The 23,346-nt window shown below is 40.7% G+C and overlaps 1 protein-coding gene across 5 annotated transcripts in view; it reads left to right on the forward strand.

The window, feature by feature from the left end:
* The window catches only part of MID2 (midline 2), a 195,834-nt gene that overhangs the window by 28,490 nt on the left and 143,998 nt on the right, over positions 1–23,346 (forward strand). For all 5 annotated transcript variants that reach the window (XR_006105011.1, XM_042479154.1, XM_042479153.1 and 2 more), the window contains exon 2: positions 9,166–9,887. Coding sequence is in view for 4 of the 5 variants with exons in the window: in XM_042479154.1 (XP_042335088.1) it covers positions 9,222–9,887 (666 nt within the window). In the remaining variant the exon portion in view is untranslated. The remainder of the gene's footprint in view (positions 1–9,165; positions 9,888–23,346) is intronic.

Below are 23,346 nucleotides of genomic sequence, written 5' to 3' on the forward strand. Positions count from 1 at the left end.
TTCCAAATAATTCTCAGATAATAATTTCTGCTGGCCAAAAATGAGTATGCAAACTGAAAGGGTGCATGACATTTCAGGCCCAGTTTGAGCATCGTGATCTCAAGCCAAAATACCAGATAAGAGTTTGGATTTGATCCAAATCTGGGGCTTGTGGATGATTTGTAGCAGATTCTCAAGGTCCTTCTGCTCACAGATGTTTAACAAAAGGAGCAACCAAATGGAACCCCCCCCCTCGATGATAACTGTTGAAATGAAGAAGGTTTTGAGTGGAGTGACTTTTATGTAGAGTTCTATTACATTCTGGCAATCAGAACAAATTCCTGGGCTCAGGACTCCTGAACCCTGAAGTGTATGTTTTATGCACCATGCTGGTGAAAATTAGGGTTTTAATAATAATAATAATAATAATAATAATAATAATAATAATTTTAAGAAACCCAAAGCAGATCTCGAAAACTCCTGCAATAAAATATTCTTTATCAGTTCAAGAATGAATCATGTACCCACATGCTGTCTCCTTGCCTCATGCCTATGGCTTTGAGAAATATATTGTGTGTTATTAAAGTACAGTTTCCCATGACCTCTGTGTTTTTATAAGTCAAGTTTCCCTTATCTGCAATTTTGAAGTCCAAAATATTCCAAAAACCAAACTTTTTCCATGGATGGTTCAGACAGTGACACTTTTGCTTTCTGATGGTTTCATGTTTAAAAAATATTGTATAAAATTAGCTTTAGGCTCTGTGTATAAGTTGTATATAAAAGATAAATGACATTTTTTTGTACTTGTGTCTCATCTATGAGATATCTCATTATGTATTTATATGCAAAAAAGTACAGTATTCCAAAATCCAAAAATTTCCCAACCATTTCGGATGAGAGAGACTTACTCTGTAGATAGTGGCATAACAAATTAGGATACAAAATTAAGACCTGATCCTAAGCTGTTTGCAGGAGAAGAAGAATGACTGTGTTAACATGTAGCTAACTCTGAATGGTCATGATTTACTGGCCTGAGATACGGTAGTGCTTGGTTTTTAATTTGATTTGTTTTATTGGTATACAAACAGTTATTATTATTGAAAATTTGTGACTTACTATGATTCCCCCCCAAGAAAATGTGCACCACAAAAAAGAGACATAGTGCTAATTTCTAAGGAAATACCTATTTAAAATTATTATAGCATCTTTGAGACTAACTGAAAGAGGAGCATGAGCTTTTGTAGACTTGAGCTTGCTTCTCCAGATGCATGCATGCATCTGAAGAAGTAGGTTCAAAATCTATGAAAGCTCATGCTACCAATTTCTGTTTTCTTTAGTCTCAAAGGTACTACTATGCATACTGAGTTTCCAGACTAACATGGCTATGTTTCTTAAAATAATTGTAGTATACGTAGTAATGCAATTTGCCCATCCATTGTGGAAAAGACAGGTAACTTCTCAAGGTGCTAGATGACTTGTCCAGCTTGAACAATCCTTAGAAGTTAAATTGACCAAACTGAAGCTGTTATACTTGAGTCCTATCATGAGATGTCATGACCCATTGGAAAAGATGATAATGCTGAGTAAAGTAGGAGGCAGTAGGAAAAGAGAAAGACTGCATAGCAGGTGGATAGAGTCATCAAGGAAGCCATAGCACTGAATATGCAGGACCTGATCAGGGCTGCTGATGACAAGGTGTCTTGGAGGTATCTCATCCATAAGGGTCACCATAAGTTGAAGCTGACTTGACAACCATTAACAACAGCCAAGTGTGAACTGATACCTGCTGCCCAGATCAGTGGGCACCATATCATCTGTTTTTGGAGGGTACCATTTTCCTTATTTTAAAACTGTCCTTGAACTGAGCAGTTTTTCAAACAGAAGATGTCTTCAGGTCCCTTAAAATAAGGCACCCGCTTTTATCCCAAATGTTTAGGACCTGTCATGGACCCTAGAATTGTGTGTGTGTGTGTGTGTGTAGCGGGGGGGGGGGGGGAGGATTGAACCTCTCTAAGATTAAACTGAGCCCAACCCTTCCCCAAATCACCTGGCAAAGTTGGATCACCCAGGCCCCTGCATAATTGAACCTCCTCAGGCATTATCAATCAGAAATCTACTAAGTGATCAATCACTAAGAAATAGTAAGACAGTGATTATTGTTGAGCCCTCCCAGGTCTGAAAGAGGCTTCCTGCAGTTTGTCTTATGCACATTCGCTTGGGAGTAAACTCCAATGAATGCACAGTGTTCAGAGGGCACTTCTATGTACACTTTGTGCTTGTAAGAGTCTTGATATTTCAGGATTTTTCAGTGATAATGCATGGAAAGAGTAATTTCCCCCTTCTGTGTGAATACTTGCAAGTGGGCAAAGCTATAACAACTACACCTGCCAATGTTGACACCCCCATCCTAAAAACAGTTCACAGGGACACCTAATATTGTAGCACCTTAAATATTCAACTTACTGTATATACTCAACTGTAGGGTTCATATATATATGTCAAGGGCAGGTTTTGGGACCAAAATTACAGATTTTGACATGACCCATGGACAAGTCGAGGACAAAACTTTGAGGCATGAACAAAGGATCTAAAGGATGAAGCAACAGAAAGCAGTGCCAAAAAACTTACAAAATTTCAGCAGGCATGTTTGTGCTCATATGGATGAGAGAATAGAGGGGCCAGTGATTCCAAGAGAGATTATGCTCTTGCCTTTTACCAGGTGATGATTCCTTTTTAAAATAAGAGTTAAAATACAATGCTTACATTGACCAGTGGATAAGCTGAGTCAATTTTTTGATTAAAATTTCTAGAGTTACACATGAGTATATATAGTATATTATTTGGCATGAGCTCTTGGTGATTGCCATCCTATTTAGCAGATTCATAGACTGCGGTCTCCATGAAGTTGGCAGGTTATTATACACATGCTTGGGTAGCTGGGTGAGGAAACATAATCGTTGAGCCCTTATTAGTATATTAATAGATGCATTCCTTGAAGTAGGTATTGGGTTGCGACAGGATTCATTTCAATGAGAATCTTTGCTTTAGGGGGAAAAACATTTAAAAATAACTTTATTTCTAGCTAGGAGAGGAGGAGAGATGGGCTGGAAAAATGTATGGCCGGATGTGTTTCTGGAATTGGCTTCATTTCATTGTGTGTCTGCGGGATTGCTTTGCAGCCGGCCACCTTTTTGTTTGCTCACCAGAGGGAGAGGCTTGGCTGTAGACCAAAGCTGGTTGTGATTGGGCCTTATCTCACCTGCACAGCATGCTGTGAGAGGAATGCAAGACACTCATTCTTCCTCTTTCATTTTTTTGGTGGGCACTTGTTTAAGCAAAGCTTGTTTGGGGCATATTTCTCATTGGCTGAATATAATCCAGAACTTGGAAAGTTTTTTTTTTAAATGACAGCTTCCAAAATCTGCTAGCCATTATGATCATACTAGCTGGTAACCTCTGGAAGTTGTAGTCCCCAAAAGTACGCTTTCCAAGTTCAAATTTAGTGTGATGCGAATGAGCCTCTGTGAGCCTTGGAGTGCACATACTTCCTTCCCACTATTGTAACTGTGAGGAGGAGTTTGGAAGCTTTTACTTCTGCTTTTGCTTAAACACAACTTGTCATGCAAACTGTCAAACCATGGCTATGGTTAAGTATAGTTTGTTTGAAATGAGCACTTTGAGACTATGTGTTGTTAAGCCACAATGAAAATTTACAACAGTGTGTAAAAGCTTACTTAAGCTTATCTTGGAGGGGGATTGAGAAAAGGAAATGCATAAGTCTTAACTGCTGCTCCAACATGATCACATCACACTAAACTGAGATTTTGTATGATGTCTGAACATGGCCAATATGATCAGAAAAAGTTGGTGAATCCTGTTTCTAGACTGTATGTACTTGTGTGTTCATGTGGTGCAATCCTCCTCCTTATAGAATTTAAAATTAAAATTCCCTGAGTAGGAGAAGTTAGCATATTAGTTAGCATCAGGAGGAAGTCAAGCCAGGATGTATTACCTAACTCATAATCTCTCTCTCTCTCTCTCTCTCTCTCTTGTGTGTGTGTGTTTGAGACAGGAAAACAATCAGTAATGTAAATTCTCACTTTCAGTATGACTCAATACTGTATAGGCTTACCACTTTATCTTCTCTTGGTAAAGAATAGGCCATTATACCAGGAGTAAGAATAGGTCCTCCAGAACTTGGTTTGGTTGCAACACCCATCAGTTTTAGGTAGGATAGTTTATTCTGAAGCACCATAGTAGTTGCAGTCCAGAATTTCGTCAAATGTATCTTATGTCTTTCCCCAACACACAACAAGATTTAGGAAATCCCGTACTTTCTGTGAAAGGAAATATCAGATATTAAAGGGGAGCTGTTGTAGCTCAGTAGCAGAGTATATTCATTGCATGCAAAAAATTCAGGTTCAGGTTGAGGCTTTGTCTCAGTTCTATCACCTTCACAGTAATGTTTGGTGAGGATGACTTGTCTGTCATTCCAGATTGTGGAAGTTAGGCTGGCCCCTTCTCTGCTCTCCTTCCTCCAACAGGCAAAGCCCATCTTAGTTTTTTGGCCTTGGTTGATGTGACAGGGTTTTCTGATGAGGGATGCTGGAGTTTTTCCTCATTTGTTATGTTTTAAATGCTTTTGAATTGTTTTATAATTTCATGTAGTTTTAAATATGAAAGCTTAGCTGCTTTAAATTTTTTTAATATTATGATTCATTTTAGCTATCTTTGATTTTAATTTATGTTGTAAGGCAGTTTGGTTCTGTATCAGAAGAGAGGTAGGAAATAAAGTAAAATATTTCCCCAGCATCTCCAGCTACGGCTAGAAAAGAATCCTGCCTGAAACCATAGCACCAGTCTTTGCTCCTTATTCCTCTGACGATGAATACTTGCCCTATTCACACACTGATCTAACTGAAGGTATTGTTCCATGGTGAAGGGAATGGCACCCATATTTCTCCATGTTCTGGTTAAAGCTTTGTATGTGCTAGGAAACTCACATATAAGCCTACATGTTTATGATGGGGCTGTTGAGCCTATGACCTCCCCCCCCCCCAACATTGCTGGATTGCCTCTCCCAGCATCCCATCATCCATGACCATTGGCTATGTTAAGAATAGGATGATAGGAGTTGAAGTCCAAGAACATCAGGAAAGCTTTGATTTATAGGTTTTTAATTTGATCTGATCAGTATTAATGAGGAAGAATATTGTGTGCATTGGTCATCCATGAATGTTGGCTTTGGTCATCCATGAATGTTGGCTTTGGTCATCCATGAATGTTGGCTTACATGGGGAATGCTGCCTCCCAAAGCTTCTTGTTTTGTCAGAAAGAAGGAATGCTGACCCTTACCAGGATGACTGTCTGAGCTGTTGTCCCCTAAATCCAGAGGTGGGGAATAGGTCCTCCATACACCTTCACTTCTCACAGATTCTAACCATTATAGCCAATGATAAGGGGATGGTGTGAGGGCCACAGATTACCCACTCCCCACCCTAAAGGACCCAGTTCAAGCCAGGATAAGGGTGTATTTGAATGGTGACTTCTCATGCTGTTGGCTGTTGTTTGTGCAGTATCTCTTCAAACCTGCTGGATGGGAAGTGGTTCGTGGAAAAGAAGAGGAAAGGTATAGGGTTGCGAGACCAGCTGGGCCAGCTGGGATTTTTGCTGAACCAGATGGTTGCAGGTTTGAGTATGTTGAATTGGCACAATACATGGACACAGTGTGCCTCTGCTAGGGAACTCCCTCACACAGCTTTCTCTTTGGTTTAGTACATCAAATATTACTTTTTCCCAGGCTCTTCTTTGCTGGTCCACAAACCATCACCTACCTATCTGTGGTGAGTTTCCAGGAAGGAAAAAAACAGTTGAAGCCAGTGAGTTCATATGGTATCGAGCCCAGATACATTAGATTTCTTTTTTCTGGTGCCCCACATCAGGCAGTCTGAGAAGCACAGATATCAATCTTTCATTAAATTCTGTGCAGAGAAGTTGCACATAAAGAACCTTGTTGAGAAGCAGCTATAACAGCTATCTTAATTTGGAGAGCAGCTTCATGAAAATAGTTAATAGGTGGAGGCGTGTGTATTATTGATGAAGGCTATAGGGAAGGGCTTGGAAATCTGATTGGTGGCAACACTGCTTTCAGTTCAGTGCCAAGTTGAAATCATAGAATGATTCGGAATGTGGTTGTTTATCATAAGCCTTTGGAATCCAGTTGCTGTAGTTTGGTTCAGGCTTGCTGGCTTGTGGGTTTTGCTTTATCCTACTTAATCTTGTTGGTTTGTTCTAATCAAGGTGTTGTTATTGTCCATACCCCACTATGAGACCTCCAGATACAGTAAGTGGTGGGATATATACAAATAAATAGTAGTTCCTCTACAGAAGACCCCTGAATCTGCTGCTAAAAGATCAAGTGGTGGGTGATAGTTTAGGCTCAGATTTTAGTAAAGTTTTTTTTTAAAGGCATACCTCAGTTAACAAAGCCTCTGACAAAGAAGCTCCTTTTTAGAATGACTTTTTGTGTCTGCCCAGGCCCCTTCACATTTTCCTCCTTGTCTTCTGTCCACCTAGGAAGAAAGCCTTTGTCAGAGGATTTTTAAAGAAAAAGCCAGATCAGCACTAGAAGGATGGTGAAGAATGGCAGAAGAAACATAGATTTTTGTGCCAGATTGAAGAAATGTACCTGCAAAAATAATAAAGCGTGTACTGGGAAAAAGTGGGATTCTACTCTTATCCATCCTGCTCTCGCTGTTTCTGCCTGCCTACAAAAGGCAAGGTAAACAGTTGCTGCCTCCAGTGTATCTTACTCTGCACATATGAACTACAAACCGGAGAGAGCGGGGGGAAGCAAATACGCCAGATATCTCACTGGATATCTCCACAATGCTAAAAAGTCATAGATTTCTAATTTGGCCACCAAAATAGAAATCATAAGAAAAAGTAGAAAGGGAAACAACAAAACATCCCAAGATACATTTTGGAAGAATAATTCAAGTGGTTTCTTGAAAGTTGAAAATGTTTTTCCTTATGCAAGATTGACCTGACCCGGTTGTTTCTTTTCAGATGGGAACGTTGTAAGTTCTTGATAAAAAATTCGCAAAAAACATATTGAACTGCTTTTCTTATTTGTGAAACTATCCCTATTTTTTCATGCTGTTTCTGCCTCTGGTACCAAATTTTCTGTTAAAGTGGTAATGCCTGTTTAATTAACTGAAGTGTGCCTGTACAGTTCTCAAAAACGATGTGACATAGTAGTGTGAGTGTTGGACTATGACTTGAGACCAGGGTTCAGTTTCCATCTTGTACATGAAACTCACTGTATGATGTGGGGCAAGTCACATGCTCTCAGCTTCAGGGGAAGGCAATGGCACACCTCTTATGAACAAATCCTGCCAAGAAAACCAAAGTTTCACCTTTGGGTTGCCTTAAATCGAAAATGACTTGAAGGCACACAACAACAAACATTGTCCAAAAAGTAACTTTTCCAGGTACTACCACCAAACCTCCCAAAGCAGCTGCTAGTCAAAACTGATAGAGCTGAACTAAACAGACCAACAGATTTTAAAAAGTTAATTTATAACTTTTTTTAAAGATAAGCGTTAAAGAACAAAAACCAATTAAGACATAAAAATTAGTTTTCTATCATGTCACAGTTTTCTATTGAAAGTATTTTGTATTAAAATGGATTGCCTCAACCTGCGAAGTCCAAAAGACTTGATTGACCATCTTCCTTATCATTCTAAAACATCGTTCTAAAATGTATGTGCCTTCATGCTGACTTATGGTGACCCCATGTATTCCATAGGGTTTTCTTAAGTAATGAATACTCAGAGATGGTTTTGCTACTTCCTTCTTCTGAAATATAGTCTACAGCCCCTGGTATTTGTTGGCAGTCTACCATCTAAAATATCAATAGAGACATTTAATTTTTCTAACTGTTTTGCTTGTCCTCTCCTGCCCAATAGGAAATGGTTTTGGCACACATTGTAGACATGTAGGAACTTAGAACATGTAGTTGTTTTCCCTTGATTAGTTCTTTGCTTTGCCATAACTGTGTCATCACCCAAAGAAATAGCTTTGTTGCCATCTGAGGTACAATTCTGTGGCTCAACTGAGACAGAGAGTGGAGGACGTTTTATCCTTTTGGGCAATGGAAGATTTGAAGACATTCCTTGTTGTATTTGAAGACATTCCTTGTTGTTGTGTTCTTGATGAATGTGACTGTAGTACTGGCATTTGTGACTGTAGTACTGGCATTTAACCACTGCACCACTAGGGCTCCTTGCATCTGTTGTTGTGTGCCTTCAAATGATTTCTGACATGGTGACACTAAAGCCATACTATCACAGGATTTTCTTGGCACGATTTGTTCAGAGGGGGGTTGCTTTTTAGTGATGATGTGGAATTTGGGCTTCCAAGGTTCAGGGAAACCTCCCAGTGATCAGAACTCGGAGAAGCAGCTGGCTGCAATGGTTGGCCCATTGAAGCTTGTAGTTCAAAAAAATGCCCCTTTCAAGCTCTGCAAAAGGATTTTGCTCAGAAGTAAACTTCCCCACCAGGTTAATGGGAGAATTTGTGCTATCTTTATGTGAATATATGAAGCTGCCAAGTGTGATTAGTAGTCCATTTAGCATCTCTGCACTGTCTGGCTGTTGTTCTGTGGGGTTTTAGAGAAAGACCGTTCATAGCCTTGCAAGAATATGTTGATTGAATGTAGAACTTTGTCCATCCAAAGCAGGCTCCTTCCAGTTGCCAAATTTCTCCATCCCATCCATTTTGGAATGTCAGGTACAACTGCCTATCTTGCCTTCCTCTCTGGTCAGTGCTGTTAGGGGACCTTTCTTTTGACTAGTTGTTGGTTGCTGGAAGAGGGGTTGGATATATGGAAGAAAGCACCTATGAGACATTGTAAGGGGAGATCCTTGTTACTGCAAGCTATGTTGTTTGTGTGCAGGTAAGATTAGCTGGTGGACTAGCAGTGCCTGAATCACAGTTTTTGCTGCTGCTGCTGATGGTGGTGGGAAATTAAGATTTAAAACCTTGCTGAGCTGTGAGGCTTGCTGGACAGCATTATAGTCTCTGCTTCGTTTTCTCATTTTCCTTTCAGGGCTGCCTTGAAGGCAAGGAGGAAAGTGAAAGACCATAAATAATTCTCTCTTTTCCTCCTGTTTACTTTTGCAGGTGTCTGCCCTGCTTCCCTCATTCTTAATGCTGAAGCCAGATTGTTTTAACTAAAGATGGAAACACTGGAGTCGGAACTGACTTGCCCAATTTGCCTAGAGTTGTTTGAAGACCCCCTCCTCCTGCCCTGTGCCCACAGCCTCTGCTTCAGCTGTGCCCACCGCATCCTGGTCTCTAGCTGCTCCTCTGGGGAATCTCTTGAGCCCATCACTGCCTTCCAGTGCCCTACCTGCCGCTATGTCATCTCCCTCAACCATCGGGGCCTAGAGGGCCTCAAGCGTAATGTGACACTGCAGAACATCATTGACCGCTTCCAGAAGGCCTCCCTCAGCGGCCCCAATTCCCCTGGCGAGAACTGCCGTGAGCGGCCATACCGCCAGAGCCCGACCATGTCGACGGCGGGCGACAGGATAGCTTGCCAGTTCTGTGAGCAAGATCCTCCACGTGATGCTGTCAAGACGTGCATCACATGTGAGGTGTCCTACTGTGACCGCTGCCTGCGGGCCACGCACCCCAACAAGAAGCCTTTCACCAGCCATCGTTTGGTGGCGCCTGTGCCAGATGCACACTTCCGTGGACTGACTTGTCTTGAGCACGAGAATGAGAAAGTGAACATGTACTGTGTGGCTGATGACCAGCTCATCTGTGCCTTATGCAAACTGGTAGGGCGGCATCGGGATCACCAGGTGGCATCATTGAGTGATCGGTTTGAAAAACTGAAGGTAAGTGGAAGTGAAGGAAGAACAGGGGTATGGGTTTTTTGTGGGTTGGTAGTATTTGGGGAGGGGGGGCTTGTTCCTGCATGTTCACTAACAAGGTTCTAAGCCCCAAGAGAATGTAGGTTGAACAGCCTCTCTGCAGTGGGAAGATTATTTTATTTATTAAAATATTTATATCCAGTTTTCTGTCCAGAGATCTCCATGTGGGGTGCAATAAAGTAATCTGACCAATTTAAAGCAGAATAAATAATAAAAATGATTTTAAGAGGATAAAAATCTGTTAAGCAATGCAACAAGTAAAGGCATGATTAAACACATTAAACAGTTAAAATACTGTAAAAAAATAAAACCATGATTAGGAATGTATATATTGGGTTGGATGGTTTGGGTGCTTGTACAAGCATCTCACCTCATTCACAGAATTTTATGAGGCATCCACATGCCATCAACTTCTGTTTGTAATTGTACTGTCTTCCCCTCCCTCCTCAATTTCGTACAGTTTTCTTATTACCACAGTAGATCCATTGAGGAGGAAAAGATAGAACAGATGCATTATGTCTTTTAAGTGGCAGAACTAGGTGCCATCTCTGTGGAAATCACCTTTGTTTTTCTAGGCTGGTGTTGGCTGCTATGACTGACCATGATGCTTCAGAGTCAGAGTCTTTCCCATCATTGACAACAAGAGATTATTTAATTGGAGGTGTGAGGGGTTGAGCCTGGGACTATATATCCCAAGCAGGAGCTCTGCCAATGAGTGATGCTCCCCTTTCAACAGTAACAGCAAAAGTAGTTATGCATTAGTTTTATGAAAAAGCAGTGCGGACAGCTCAGTGCCATCTTTCCACTGCTCTACTTTGGTTGCATGGATTGGTTGTTCTGTGAACGAGAGAACTGTAGTCAAGGTTTTCCTGTTTCTGCACATCATCTCTATAATTTATCGTGTCAGAGAAGTATTGTCAGGAGCTGCAGGTAGTGTTCTGTGAAGAGGATTAGAGCTGATCCAAGACATTTGGCTAACTGAGGCACAGACAGGATGGTGCCCCTTTTTATTCCACATAAAGAGAGAATGTCCTCCAGTGTACCTGAAACATTTGATGAGTTTAGACCAAGGGGAATAGTTGTGGAGATCAGTAGGAGCACCCAGGAGTGTGGCACTGCTGTCCTTCAACAACCTGTTTCCTGGGCAGTTTCTGCCCATTGCTCGAACTGGTCTTGAGATGGATGGAGGCAGGTGAGTATGCTGGATGGATGGATCAGTGGATGGGTACCCATGTCTTGGGGATGAAACTGTATTCTTTCTGGGTGCAGAAATCTTGCTTAGCACTGCACATCGGCTGAGTGGAAGGCCCTGAAGTTAAGAATTGGTATGCCCTGTGGAAGTTAAAAGAGAACTACAAGATAAGCTGCTGAATGGTTCAGAAATTAGTCATGCCTGTTTCTGCTTGCCCAGCCCTTGGCCATTTATGTGAGACCTGACTGCAAAGGACAGAGAAAGCCTCCAGGCAGGCACTTAAAACCAATCTCTCTTTCTCTCTGTATTTGCATATGTGTCATTTACACTGGAAGAGGGGAGCAGCAAGAGTGTTGGTATTTGTCAAGGGTGCCTATGGGCTGCATGGGGGAAATGATCAGGTCAATGTGCCCTGTAGAGGATGTGGTTATGGGGCACAGGTCAGGACTTGGAAATGTTACTGTTTTAGACTCCAGCTTCCAGAAACCCAACAGCCAAAATGGCTGGTGGCCATGATCGCTGGGGAACTTGGGGAGTTATAGCGCATACAGTAATTTTTCTGGGCATTGGCAAAGGAAAACGGAAAAGGCTTGAGCTGTAAAGGGATGTTAAATAGACATTAGGTCCTCTTTCTTTGGAGAAAAAGAAGGTGACATGCAGGCAGAAACCTAATAAAGGTTCTTAAAGTGGTCTATAATTGTATAGAGAGTTTAATGACATATTATCGATAACTTGTATGTTATTAGGTCTGTTTATTTTGCATCTATCTATTTTTATTTCAGGAAGCCATTTTTAGTTCCAGCTCTTGGGAAAAGCAGTAAACAAATAAATAATCTAACATATACCTTGCAGAATTCAAGATACAGCTGTGTTAGTCTGTAGTATCAGCCTGCGAAGAGATTTTGTAGCACCTTTGAAACTAATTAAAGAAAGAGATTGGCAGCATGATTTCATAGATTTATACCTTACCGTTGGATCCCTCCGATGCAGTTGGATACCTTACATACCTTGCTGTTCTGGTGCTAGGAAGAGACTGGCTGAAGGGCTCCCTTGGATCAAAGAGGAAGCTATTTTTCCTTTTAATTTACACTCAACTATCAGGTTATCTTGGTGGCCACATGAATATCTGATTAAAAGCTTTTTGGACTGTTTGGAGGCACCTTCCATGAGAGGGAGGGTTCATTTGTTTTCTTATTCAGACAGACTTATTGTGGCTGTTTTGGTGATCCATGTGGATGGAAAGACAGGTTGCAAGTATGTCAGCAAACCTGTCTGACCACTCCTGGGGCCCCTTCACACTATGCAATTATATCACTATCTTCCACTTCAACTGCTATGGCAACATCCCATAGAAGCATGGGATTTGCAGTTCAGGGAGGAGCATTTAGGATGCTCAACTAGAGAGCTCTACTGCCTAACCAAACTGCAAAATGCCCTAGTCTCTTTCTCTTCCTCCCATTTTTCCCTTTGTCATGAGCTTGCTGCAGCTGAGTTGAAAGTGCAGAAGTAGTTTGCACTCAAGAAGAGAAAAAGGGGTAGAATCTTGCTTGCTCTTCCCAGTAGACTCAGGCAAAAGCAAACTGTTGCTTCAGCTTCTCTTAGATTGTAAGTTCTTCCATCTTAAAAACTTCTGTCATCTTGAGCACCCTCTGATTTTGCTTGGGCACATGTGTCCCAATTTTCATCTGGGAAGTGTTGGAAAGGACAGTATGTAATTGTGTAACGTGAAAAGGGCCCAGGTGGTACAGTGACAGCTGGGACACATTAGCTAACCTTTCTGCTCTCCAGAGCATTTTCCTGTGTTGTATGGTAGGAAAATCTAGAGCTTGGACAGTTAAGGTTTATTTTAAAAAATCATTAATTGTTAGTAGATTTAGAAAATTGTGTTCTGCTGTGTTAACATTGCTAGAGAAACGTTCAAATCTGTTAAATTACTTATTACATTAGTCATTAAGTTAATTCATTGCTTTTTAAAGACACCACAGGACCTGAAGTGTGGCCTCCTCAATATTGCCATGTGAGAAAATCCTTTCCCATATCTCTGTTTTGTTTTTAGTCCCAGCAGGGAGGCCAGACATACGTGCAAATATGCCCCCCCCAGATGTTGGGTGCTGTATTTATTTTTGTAGAATTACATGCTATATTTTTCCATGGAAATTTTATACACTAAATAAATAAATATGTGTGTGTCCGTGTGTGCATGCGTGTATATGCATGTAAAGATATATATATATATGTGTGTGCATATGTGTATTCATGGTTGTCTGGGTTTTACTGCAGTCATGTGGGCTAAATACAGGGAGATTATCACACTATCAGTTATAGCACAAAGCTATCGGCATAGTTCTGATTTGGCAACAGTCTTGACTGTATGACACAGTGCACAAACTGCTGTTATCCTGCGTTAAAACCACCACTTTTCATGCACGGGTAGAACTCGTGAATGACTGCAATTACATGATAATACTATGTCCAGCAACCAATGTGATCACTGGACTTTGTGTGTTCTCACACACTTTTTGGTGCAAGACTTCACCGCGCCCTTCCTTTTAGTAATGGCGAAGTCACACAATTATGCATGCACAGCTTTAAAAAAAAGTCGCAGTCTCAAGAATGCAGTCATTTCCTGCCGCTCCTACTGCGAATACATCCCAGTTTTCCAAGAAAAGTGCGATCTAATGCATGACTGCTGCGCTAGTAGCAGTTTCATTTTGGGGGGTTGCTAACGGGTTAACAGCATGGTGTGATAATCAGCTAGGATACAGGGTTTCAGTTATACTTCTAAGGAGGTAAGTGTTGACAAACTCTAGTGCTCAGAGGACTAGACTTTTGATTTTCAATCAAGTCACTATTACAATTAGTCAAGGCAAATGCCTGTGCTCCGAGACTCTCATAATCCTTTGGTGAAATAAAAAGTTCAACTAGTACTGAATCATTTTCCCCTCTTACTTGAAACAGAACTGATGTGCGTGAGTTAATCTGAAGATATTATAGTTAGACCCCAACAAAAGAAAGTTCTTTTGATGTATCAGGTACCACTCTTTATAGATACTGCAAAATTAAAAAATAGTGTTCTTTCAGGTGTTTTTGTTAAATACAAAGGAAACACATACTATTCTTTTTACATTATTACAAATATTTCAATAAAATAATTTCCACATATTATTTGGAAAAAAATCCAGTTCTCTTTTTTCTAGAAAACCTACTTCCCCCTCCAACTTTCTGTTTCTTTGGGCTCTCTTCTCTTCTGCATCTCGGTTCTTCAGTCCTCTTTTTTCTCCTCTTCTCTTTCTGCTTATTTTACACACACAAAAAATAACATTTTTATGCAGAATACTGTTTTCTGCACAAAAAAAGCTCCGATGTAGAAAATGCTGTAATTGAGCACTTACTCTGTTCAAAATTTTCATGCGGTTGATTTGCTTACAAAACAGCCTATTCTGCAAGGAAAACGCTGCATCCTCCATTAGAAAATGTTTTTTCCGCTGTGCAAAACAAACATATGCAAATTTTGCACATAATAAGTATGGAATTGCAGATAGACTTCAAAAACTGTGTGGTTTTCAGTGTTGAAACAAGGGGGAAATGGCTAAAATTACGTTGCTTTCTTTGAGAAGAGGATTAGTGAAGAATTACATCCTTTTTTGGTCTACAATTCTTGGTAGGTGAGGCTGATGGGGCCTGTAGTCCCAAAACTTTGGGAGACACTGTTCTGAACTTCTCAATATGGAGTGGCCATACATCTGTTTGGTCCAAGTGCTTTTATGCATTTATTGAGGCTTTACAGAATCTGACAAGAATCAGGATGTCTGATTCTTGACTATAAAATGAAACATCTCTCACCTATTCATTGCATGGGAAATCTGGCAAATAATTCTAGTCCAGAAAACTGCATAGGTAACTCACTCTCTCTCTCTCTCTCTATGGTTGATGGTCAGTACTTAGGAACCCATACTGTCCTTTGACCCTGCATTTTTTAAATAAGAAAGTGTGGGAGCTGTGGAGGAGATGCAGAGACTACTGTGGAGGAATCCTTGGAGCCAAACTGTCCTGGAAAGGAAGACTTTGCTATGGAACAATTTTATATTAACATGCTAAACTGCTGCTGCATAATCAGATTGCCTGGTTTTATTTCATCTACTTGGAAATGTTTGCAAGTGAGATTTTAAGCTGTGCCTCATAGTAAGTGTTTGTGCTGCCCACCTCAAGGGATGTTGACAGCTGATGCTGTTTCAAATTGCAAAGCTTTTTCCAAACTGGTTTCATGTTTTTGGGCAGGGCATGATTTATTTCCTACAGTCCTGATCTGAAACTCTGCCAGATCCCTGTATGCTTTCACAGTTTATTAACCTTGGGTTGCACCTGTTCGTTTAAGGGCTGTCGGGACTTAATTTCCAATGTGAAATATGCTAGAACTCAAACACCTTCCTTTGAACTTTATACAGAATTATTTGATGCCAAGAAGACTAGTTAGTATATGTTTGTGTATTATTATTATTTTTTAAATTAGGTGGTCATGATGTGTGTTTTAGACCAGATATGTCCCTCAGGACAACTCATAGTTAAAATGATTTCATATGAAAATGAACCAGAATTGTGATCAGTTCTGACTCATAATTCATGAGACATGCAGGTGCATCCTACCCGATCATTTCTGCTTGCTTTCTAACGCTAGCAAGAGAGACTAAATCAAGTAGAAAAATGACCAGAACTCTTGGTTTGTTGTTCATTTAAGAAGCCAGAATTTGAAGCTAGAATTTCTCATAGCATTGTTTGAATTTCTTCAGGATTGTTTGGACTCACCAAGCCAGTTTGGCTATGAACTGAAGCTTTTGGCTGCTGCAACTAAGAGGACAGGATGGGAGAAAAGGGACTGGGAACCACTAACTTGGGCTCTGAACAGTTAGACCAGGATAGCACTGGCCAAGAAGCCCTTGCTATTCTGGTCTGGTTCTCAACCCAGATTGGTCCCTGCACTGGTACAGGGATGAGCAAGTGTTTAAACAACCACACATCCCCATACCATAGACACACTAGTGCTGCGGCACCCCATTTCCAAGTCAGACATGGTGACGGGGTCTTCCCATTAGTGGCAATGGCAGAGGGAAGTAAGGGGCACATGGGGCCATGTGATCTGCCAGGATTTGCCATGGAGTATTGTAGAAACTCCACGAGAAACAGTGGGTCAAATTGACCCGCAGACTGCCAGATTCTGGCCCAGTCCTAGCCCAGCAGTAATGGCCTGCATTGTTCAAACATGGTGACATGAGACTGAGAAGAACATGAGCCTTTTGGCTTTTGTGTTCAGCCCCTATGACAAGGCAAGAACTTGTTTGCTAACTATACAGACTTCCAAACTGAGAATATAGACTGGGAACGAGTAACAAACATGGTCAAGGCAAGGGATTGTTCAAAAACTGCACAGTTGGAAAGATTTCTCCTCTTCCTCCTCCTAAAACCTAGGCAGGTTTTTAGCTTTCAGGTGTGCACAGAGAGGTTTCTAATCGTGTGTGGCCAGTTCCTGGTACTTTCTCAGCACCCATCAACTAAGCAGAATTTGTGTGCATCTTATGTATCCTGCATATCTTTCTTTTCTCCTGTTCATAGTTAGCAGCATCAGCAGCAGCAACAACAATAGGAACACAAGTTACAAGTTAATATTTTTTCAAAATTGGGTTATACTCTTAATGGATTGACCAGCTGATTGCTTTGTGGAAGCCTTTTATTCGAATAAAAAGGTGCCCCCCAATGAATGGGACAACAGATTTTAAAAAAACACATATACTTAAATGAGATACTTAATAGAAGAAAAGCTGCAGGTGACAAGCATTTTCTTGAAAAAGGGATCCTTCTGTCTCTTCTCTGTCCCTCTCTCATTCATACACCCACAAAGAAGGAATAATGCCTTTTCTAGGACTGAGACGAGAGTTAGCTAGAGCTTTATTTCAGTTCATTAAGAATTTATCAATATTTGAAAATATCTTAATACTGTATCTGGAAAGGAAGTAATCTTGAGATTTGAAAAGAGCTTCTCATCTTTATCATCTGTATGGCAGTTGGGCCCTCTCCATGTTGGAAATAATTGTGTCTACTGAATTTGGTGAATTTCAGTTCATTATCTGAAAATTTACCAAAGTCTGCAGTTGCCTTTATATTTGGGATGGAAAGAGCTTGAGTTTTTTTTAAAGAAAGAAAACAACTGAATGACAAAGAATGTGAAGCTGACAGAATTATCTATCCCTAGATGTGGCACGAGTAATCTACAACTCAATTAAGAAATAATTTTGCTTGGATGCTATTCATTTTCACAATTTGCAAATCAGTTAATTGACTAAATGCTACTAATCAGCCAGGAGTTCTTTCATTAAATGACAGTAAATTTCCACCGTTTGGGAGAGCTGCTCTTCTTGGGACAGATTTTTTTGATGAAAGCTTGAAGTACATTTACAATGCATGACTGCTACCAATTCCTAGTACTCTTAAGGGAAGTAGGATCTGATGAAAATGAACCAGTAACCTGACCTTCTCCTGTGGTTTGCTTTTCAAAAGCTTCCAATTATTACAAATTCAAAGAAATTTTATTCAGCAACACCGTTAAGTGGTGAAATGCACTGCAATATTCATGTTAGGGTTTTACGTTGACAAGTATGTCATTTCAAGCATAAAGAAGCACCTTGTGAGTTCTGGATTTTCATCTCAAATGGCAAGGATGTAAATGAAAAAAGAAATGCCTGCCTGCCCTCCTTCAGACAAAATGAAAGTTGCTTAGTTTATGTGTTAAATTGTGCTAACAGAATAGGAGCTTGGGAGGGAACTTCATGCAACACTTAAGGCCAGGAATAAAAAGCATTCACCATGTATTGTTCAGTGGCCAGAATGTCTTTAGCTGCTTTAGCTGTGTATGAATGTGCATTTTATAGATACACAACCTCTAGAAAACATATTTTTGGAAACATGATTGTTCATAACTTGTATGTTCTTCTTTCCCTTTATTTTTTCTCTCTTTCCTTCATAATCACACATTTTAATTCCATTTCTCAAAAAATAAAATGGTATCAGGCCCATCTGCAAGAACAACCCCAACACACACATTACACTCTTGTGGTCATTAGCATGTGTTATGGGAGCTGGAAGGTAGATTGCTTGGCCTTTCAGCCTTTGGAGAAGTACTCCCTTTCTCAAGAGGTGCCTGTCTGTCACTCCTGTGCCTGTGGTCAGAGTGGCAGATGCCCACCTGCCTTGGGAACTCAGTAGACAACACCATCACTTTACCTGCAGCTGACTGCCTCTTCATGCATTTTCATAATAAACCCCTGACTTCTTGAATTACAAGGAATGAGTATATTTTGCTTCAACTGTTTGTGGTACTTCCAGAGGACGTATTAATTGTACAAATCATCCTGCTTCATTCACAGAATTGTACTGTTACATGTGTGTGTTTGTGTGAGTCAGCACCATCTTCCATTTGTAACTTAACTGTGTCTTCCCACTGCTTCTTTCCTCTTTTTTCTTACCTTAAAATCATTTATAAAGAAAAAGAGGGGATGGTTGTCTATAGTGTTTTTGACTAATAGCTCTCTCTCTCTCTCTCTGTGCCCATGCACAGACACATGTGCCCTTTCTTCCCATGGGCCTGTGTATCTCAGCTAGTGCAGACAAAACAATAATGGTTTATATCTAGTTGCTTCAGGTGCCCTTTGGGGAGCTACCCTCTCCCGCCCCATTTACTACTTTGTCCCATTGAGAAGGTTTTCCTAACCTGGATGTTTCCAGTAGTTTTTTTGTAACCTGGTTAGCAGAGCTTGCATTAAGTATGCAACTTGGTCTTTTCCTTTTGGCTGCTTTCAACATCTTCACTTAAGGACAATTTCTGAGAGGTGTGTCACTTGCCATCCCAAGGGGATTAGTTTGACAACATGATGTGACATCTTAATTCATATTTATATCTCACTCTATTTCTGAGGCCTCGGGTTGGGTAGCATTAAAAAACCTCAATGATTTAATCAAAGAGAATTATTTAAAACATTAAAATATACCTATGTAATTAGAGTATAGGCTATTCTAAGTTTCATGAATAAAAGTTTGAAAATTACTTATGAAAGCTTATGAAAGGTTCTGACTGTTTTGCATGTATTCTGTGATTCCACAGTGCCATTGTGCAGATTGGTATGGAGCAAGGAGTTAATTATCCTGAGAATTTCATATTCAGTGTTTTAAAGATGATTTTGAGAATGTGGGCAAAGCCTGGTGGTTTCTCCAGGATTGGGGTACTGTGCGGACAAGATTGGAAGTATCAAAAAGGATTTCATGTCCTGTGTAAATGGTCAGCCCCTTCTCTCTAACAGAATTCTTGCACACATAGCTATGAATGTCTACCAAGTCAGAAAATGTGGAGTGGAACTTGGACTTCAGTGGTGGGTTACAGCTTAGGGGAACCTCTGATGAAGGTACTTCCAAGAGTGTGGAATGCCTAACAGGCACTTATCCACTCCCAAATCAGTGCTACTACAAATAACTACACTGCCTTTAAAAATAATAGCATCTGTCTTGGTTTTGACACTACTTTATGGTTCCCCCTCCACTCCTGATGACCAGGCTGGGACACTTTGAGACCACCTTTTTATCTAAAATAAACCTCACTGCTGCCATCACCTGATGAATTATTCTCTTCCCTCCTTAGCAACACATCAGGACTTCATTGTCCAGCTCCGCCAGCTTCCCCATGGTCTGCCTCATGAAAGTCAGAGGCCCCCACCAGCCAACAGGCAGGCAGACCTCCCAAAAGATAGACCAAAGCCTCATGTTGCTTCCAGGCTTTTCTAGGCCTTGTTGCATGAACTTACAAAAATTAGAAGTGTTTGATGCATTGTTAGCCTATTTTTTGATCAACTAGACAGACCTTCCATGCTTGCTTTGTTTCAGAACAGGAAAAGACACAACTTTGTGCAAAGAAATTTTGCACACATTACAAAAAGTCTGCAAAAAAGTGGCCCTTGTCTCATTATAGTGTTGGAGGTAAGAAAGTCATCCCAGTATCTCTTGGCAGGAGGTCAGTGATTTGTTGGCAGACTGTCTCAGTGAGAATGAATTGCAGCAATTTTTAACATCCCTAATGTGCCCAATGGCAGCTTCCATACAAGCCTTCAGGGAAGAGGTGCCATTGCTGAGAAGGTCCTCTCTGGCCTTGTGATGGCCCCCAGCTTGCAGATTTCCATGTTTCGGAAGGTATGAAGAGGAGATAGGCACACCTTTGAAAATTGCAGGTTTAACACTGCTTATTTCTCCTTAGTGACTGCTCCTTGTTTCTTTTTTCTCCCTCCATGCTTTCCCACTCTGATTTTGGTTTTGGGTTGGGTTTTTTTCCTTCTTTTTTACACTCTCAGCAAATTGTTTGAATGTTGAAATCCATCCCTCTTATGGTGGTGAGAAGAAAAACCGGTTATTGTTAAGAGTTACTAAGAATTAGGACTAAAGATCAAATTAAAAATTAATGCAGATTATGAGTAAATGTAATAGCTTGACCTAGATAAAAGAATTGCAGGAGAACCACAGCAGCAGGAGGAAAAGAAGGGGAAAATGTGCTAGTGAAGCTGTTGTGGAATTTGAAACTCTCCCTGCCTCCTTCTCCTGCAGAACGTGATGCTCTCCGAAAACAACAGGTGAAGCCCTGCTGGTGCCTTTGACAACCCTTTCCTCCTGCTGTTCCCCTTTCTGCCTGATTTAGTCTTTAAGCTTTGAAAGCTCAGCCATGGAAACCCACTGGGTGACCTTGGGCAAGTCACACACTCTCAGTTTCAGAGAAAGGCAAAGGCAAAACCCTCACTGAACAAACCTTGCTAAGAAAACACTGTGATAGGGTTGCCATAAGTTGGAAATGACTCAAAGGCACACAAGAACAAAGCTTTTGAAGCATAGATGTGTGAACCATCTGGGATCTGGTACAGGTATAAGTCTGGCTCAAAACAAGCTTCTTGCAACCTGGAATGTCCTTTCCCTCTTCTCCCTCACCAACTTCCAGTTTCCTGCTCCTTCCTTTTACTGTTTTTAAACATAGCTCTGTCTTACATCTACAGTTCACTCTCCACATTAGCGTCTTTGACTTTTGCAGATTTGATTATTCATAGATTTGATTAATATTTTCTCTCTAGAAATCTCTAGATCCTCCAGTATGACTGTTGTCAACCTCTGCCAAAAGTAACACTGGAGGACCTAGAGATTCCTAGCGAGAATACTTCTTTAGGCATCTGTAGGTCTTCCAGCACACTTCCATGGTGAACCTTTGGCAGATCTTACCTGTAGAAATGCCCTGGAGGACTTATAGATTCCTAGAGAGTTGTTCTCTTAGGTAAAAAAAATAGTGTTGTTTTTTTATTAGAGGTTTTCCCACTTTCACGGAAGTCCTGTGCCCCTAACCCCAGTGAATGTGAAGGGTCCACTGTACTCTGATTCTAAGTGTGGATAATTCTGATCAGATTTCTTCTTAACTAGGCTTTGACAACCTGATTTAAATCCTGGTTTAGATGGCGAACCACAGTTATAAACAACAGAGGAAAGAAACAGGGTTGTTCAGGCTTGGTGGCATAGAATAGTGTAGCGGTTTGAGAGTTGGACTACGACTCTGGAGACCAGATTTCGATTACCCGCTTAGCCATGGAAATCCACTGGGTGACCTTGGGCGAGTCATATTCTCTTGGCCCCAGAAAACACTGTGATGTAAGGTGCACACAACAACAATAACAACAGATTGCTAAGGCTAATGCAAGATTTTATAAGATGTGTTTTTAGGCAGCCAGATTTTCATCTACATGTGTCCCATGAAAACTACATGCTAGAGCTGTGAACCACTGATTCTATGCACCATAAAAATTGGAGTGGGAGAGAGACCCATCATACAAATTATTGCAAATTCTGCATCATGAGGCTTCAACAAGTCTTTATCCTCTCTCTAGAAACAGCAGTGGTTTATATGATTTGGTAACCAGTTGGTTAATGTGGTGCAACACCACCTCTAATGAACGTTGAAAAGCTGCCCTTTGAAGCTCTGACATTAAGCAACAAAAGCTGAGGAAGTTGCTGGTGAGGATACCCATCGGCTTTAATTTATTTAACATTGTGAGTCATATTCAAATTAGAATTTTTCTGGGCTAGATAGCTTGGAGGGGCTAGGGCGAGAAATAAATCTGGGACATGATTTAATGTACCCTCACACTGAAAAATCAAGTTGTTACTGGCTACTGCTTCATCTTTCATTTCAGCCCTGGATTTCAAGGCCTTTGGCGTGGAAGCACATACCCACTGTTTTCCAAGATGCCAGATTGGTATGGGGGATGCATTTGTTTGGTTCACATTTTAACATTACCTTGATTAATGTTGCACTTTCAAATCTGTTTGATGGACACTTAGTTATCTTAATTATCTTTCTATTCCCACTTCCGCTGAACTTCCAGTGACGTGTTCTAATTTAAAAATGCCTGAAAAATATGAATATCAGAGGAAATGTATAAATTACAAAATACATACTGTATATATAAAATGCATTGCTTAGAGATGTATTTTAGAGATGCACTGCTTAGAGATGTATTTTAGAGATGCACACACAAAGGCATACAAATGAGAAATGTATTGAGGACTGGGAAAACTCTGAGTTGGGCACATTGAAGACTGGAAAAAACAAAATGAAGAGAAACTGAAACTGACAAATTTCTCCATCCCTAAAAAGATCTGTAGTTTTCTTTAGTGGCAGATGTAGAGAGCCCAGTGTCTTGGGGGATATAATCAGGCTAGGCAATATAAGACCTACACAGAGGTGTATGAAGTGATGTCTCCTTACAGTCCTGCGAAGCTGCATCTCAAAAGTTACATGTGGTCCCCTTGGTGGATTGTGTTGGAACCCTCACTCTGAGCTTTTTCAAAGTGAGAGATTATTTTTGTACTGCTCTTTGAGCACCTTGGTTGTGCAGGTCGAGCAGTGTGAGGCTACTGAGAAGTGTGGAATGTGTGTTGTTCTACTATTTGCAGAAGCAGTTTAGGCTGTTGACTCTTCAACTTGGTCTGGTGATCTGTGGAGTGTGGGTAGAGTAGCCATCCTCCACCTCGTTGCTCTCCAGATATTATTAACTCAATTCCCATTAACCCTAACCAGCATGACCATTGGTCAGGGATCATTGGAGGTCTTGTCCAAAACATCTGGAAGGCACCAGACTGAGAGAAGTTGGTACTGGAAGTGCTGCC

The sequence above is a fragment of the Sceloporus undulatus genome, chromosome 7 (assembly GCF_019175285.1).
Source record: "Sceloporus undulatus isolate JIND9_A2432 ecotype Alabama chromosome 7, SceUnd_v1.1, whole genome shotgun sequence".
Taxonomy (NCBI): Eukaryota; Metazoa; Chordata; class Lepidosauria; order Squamata; family Phrynosomatidae; genus Sceloporus; species Sceloporus undulatus.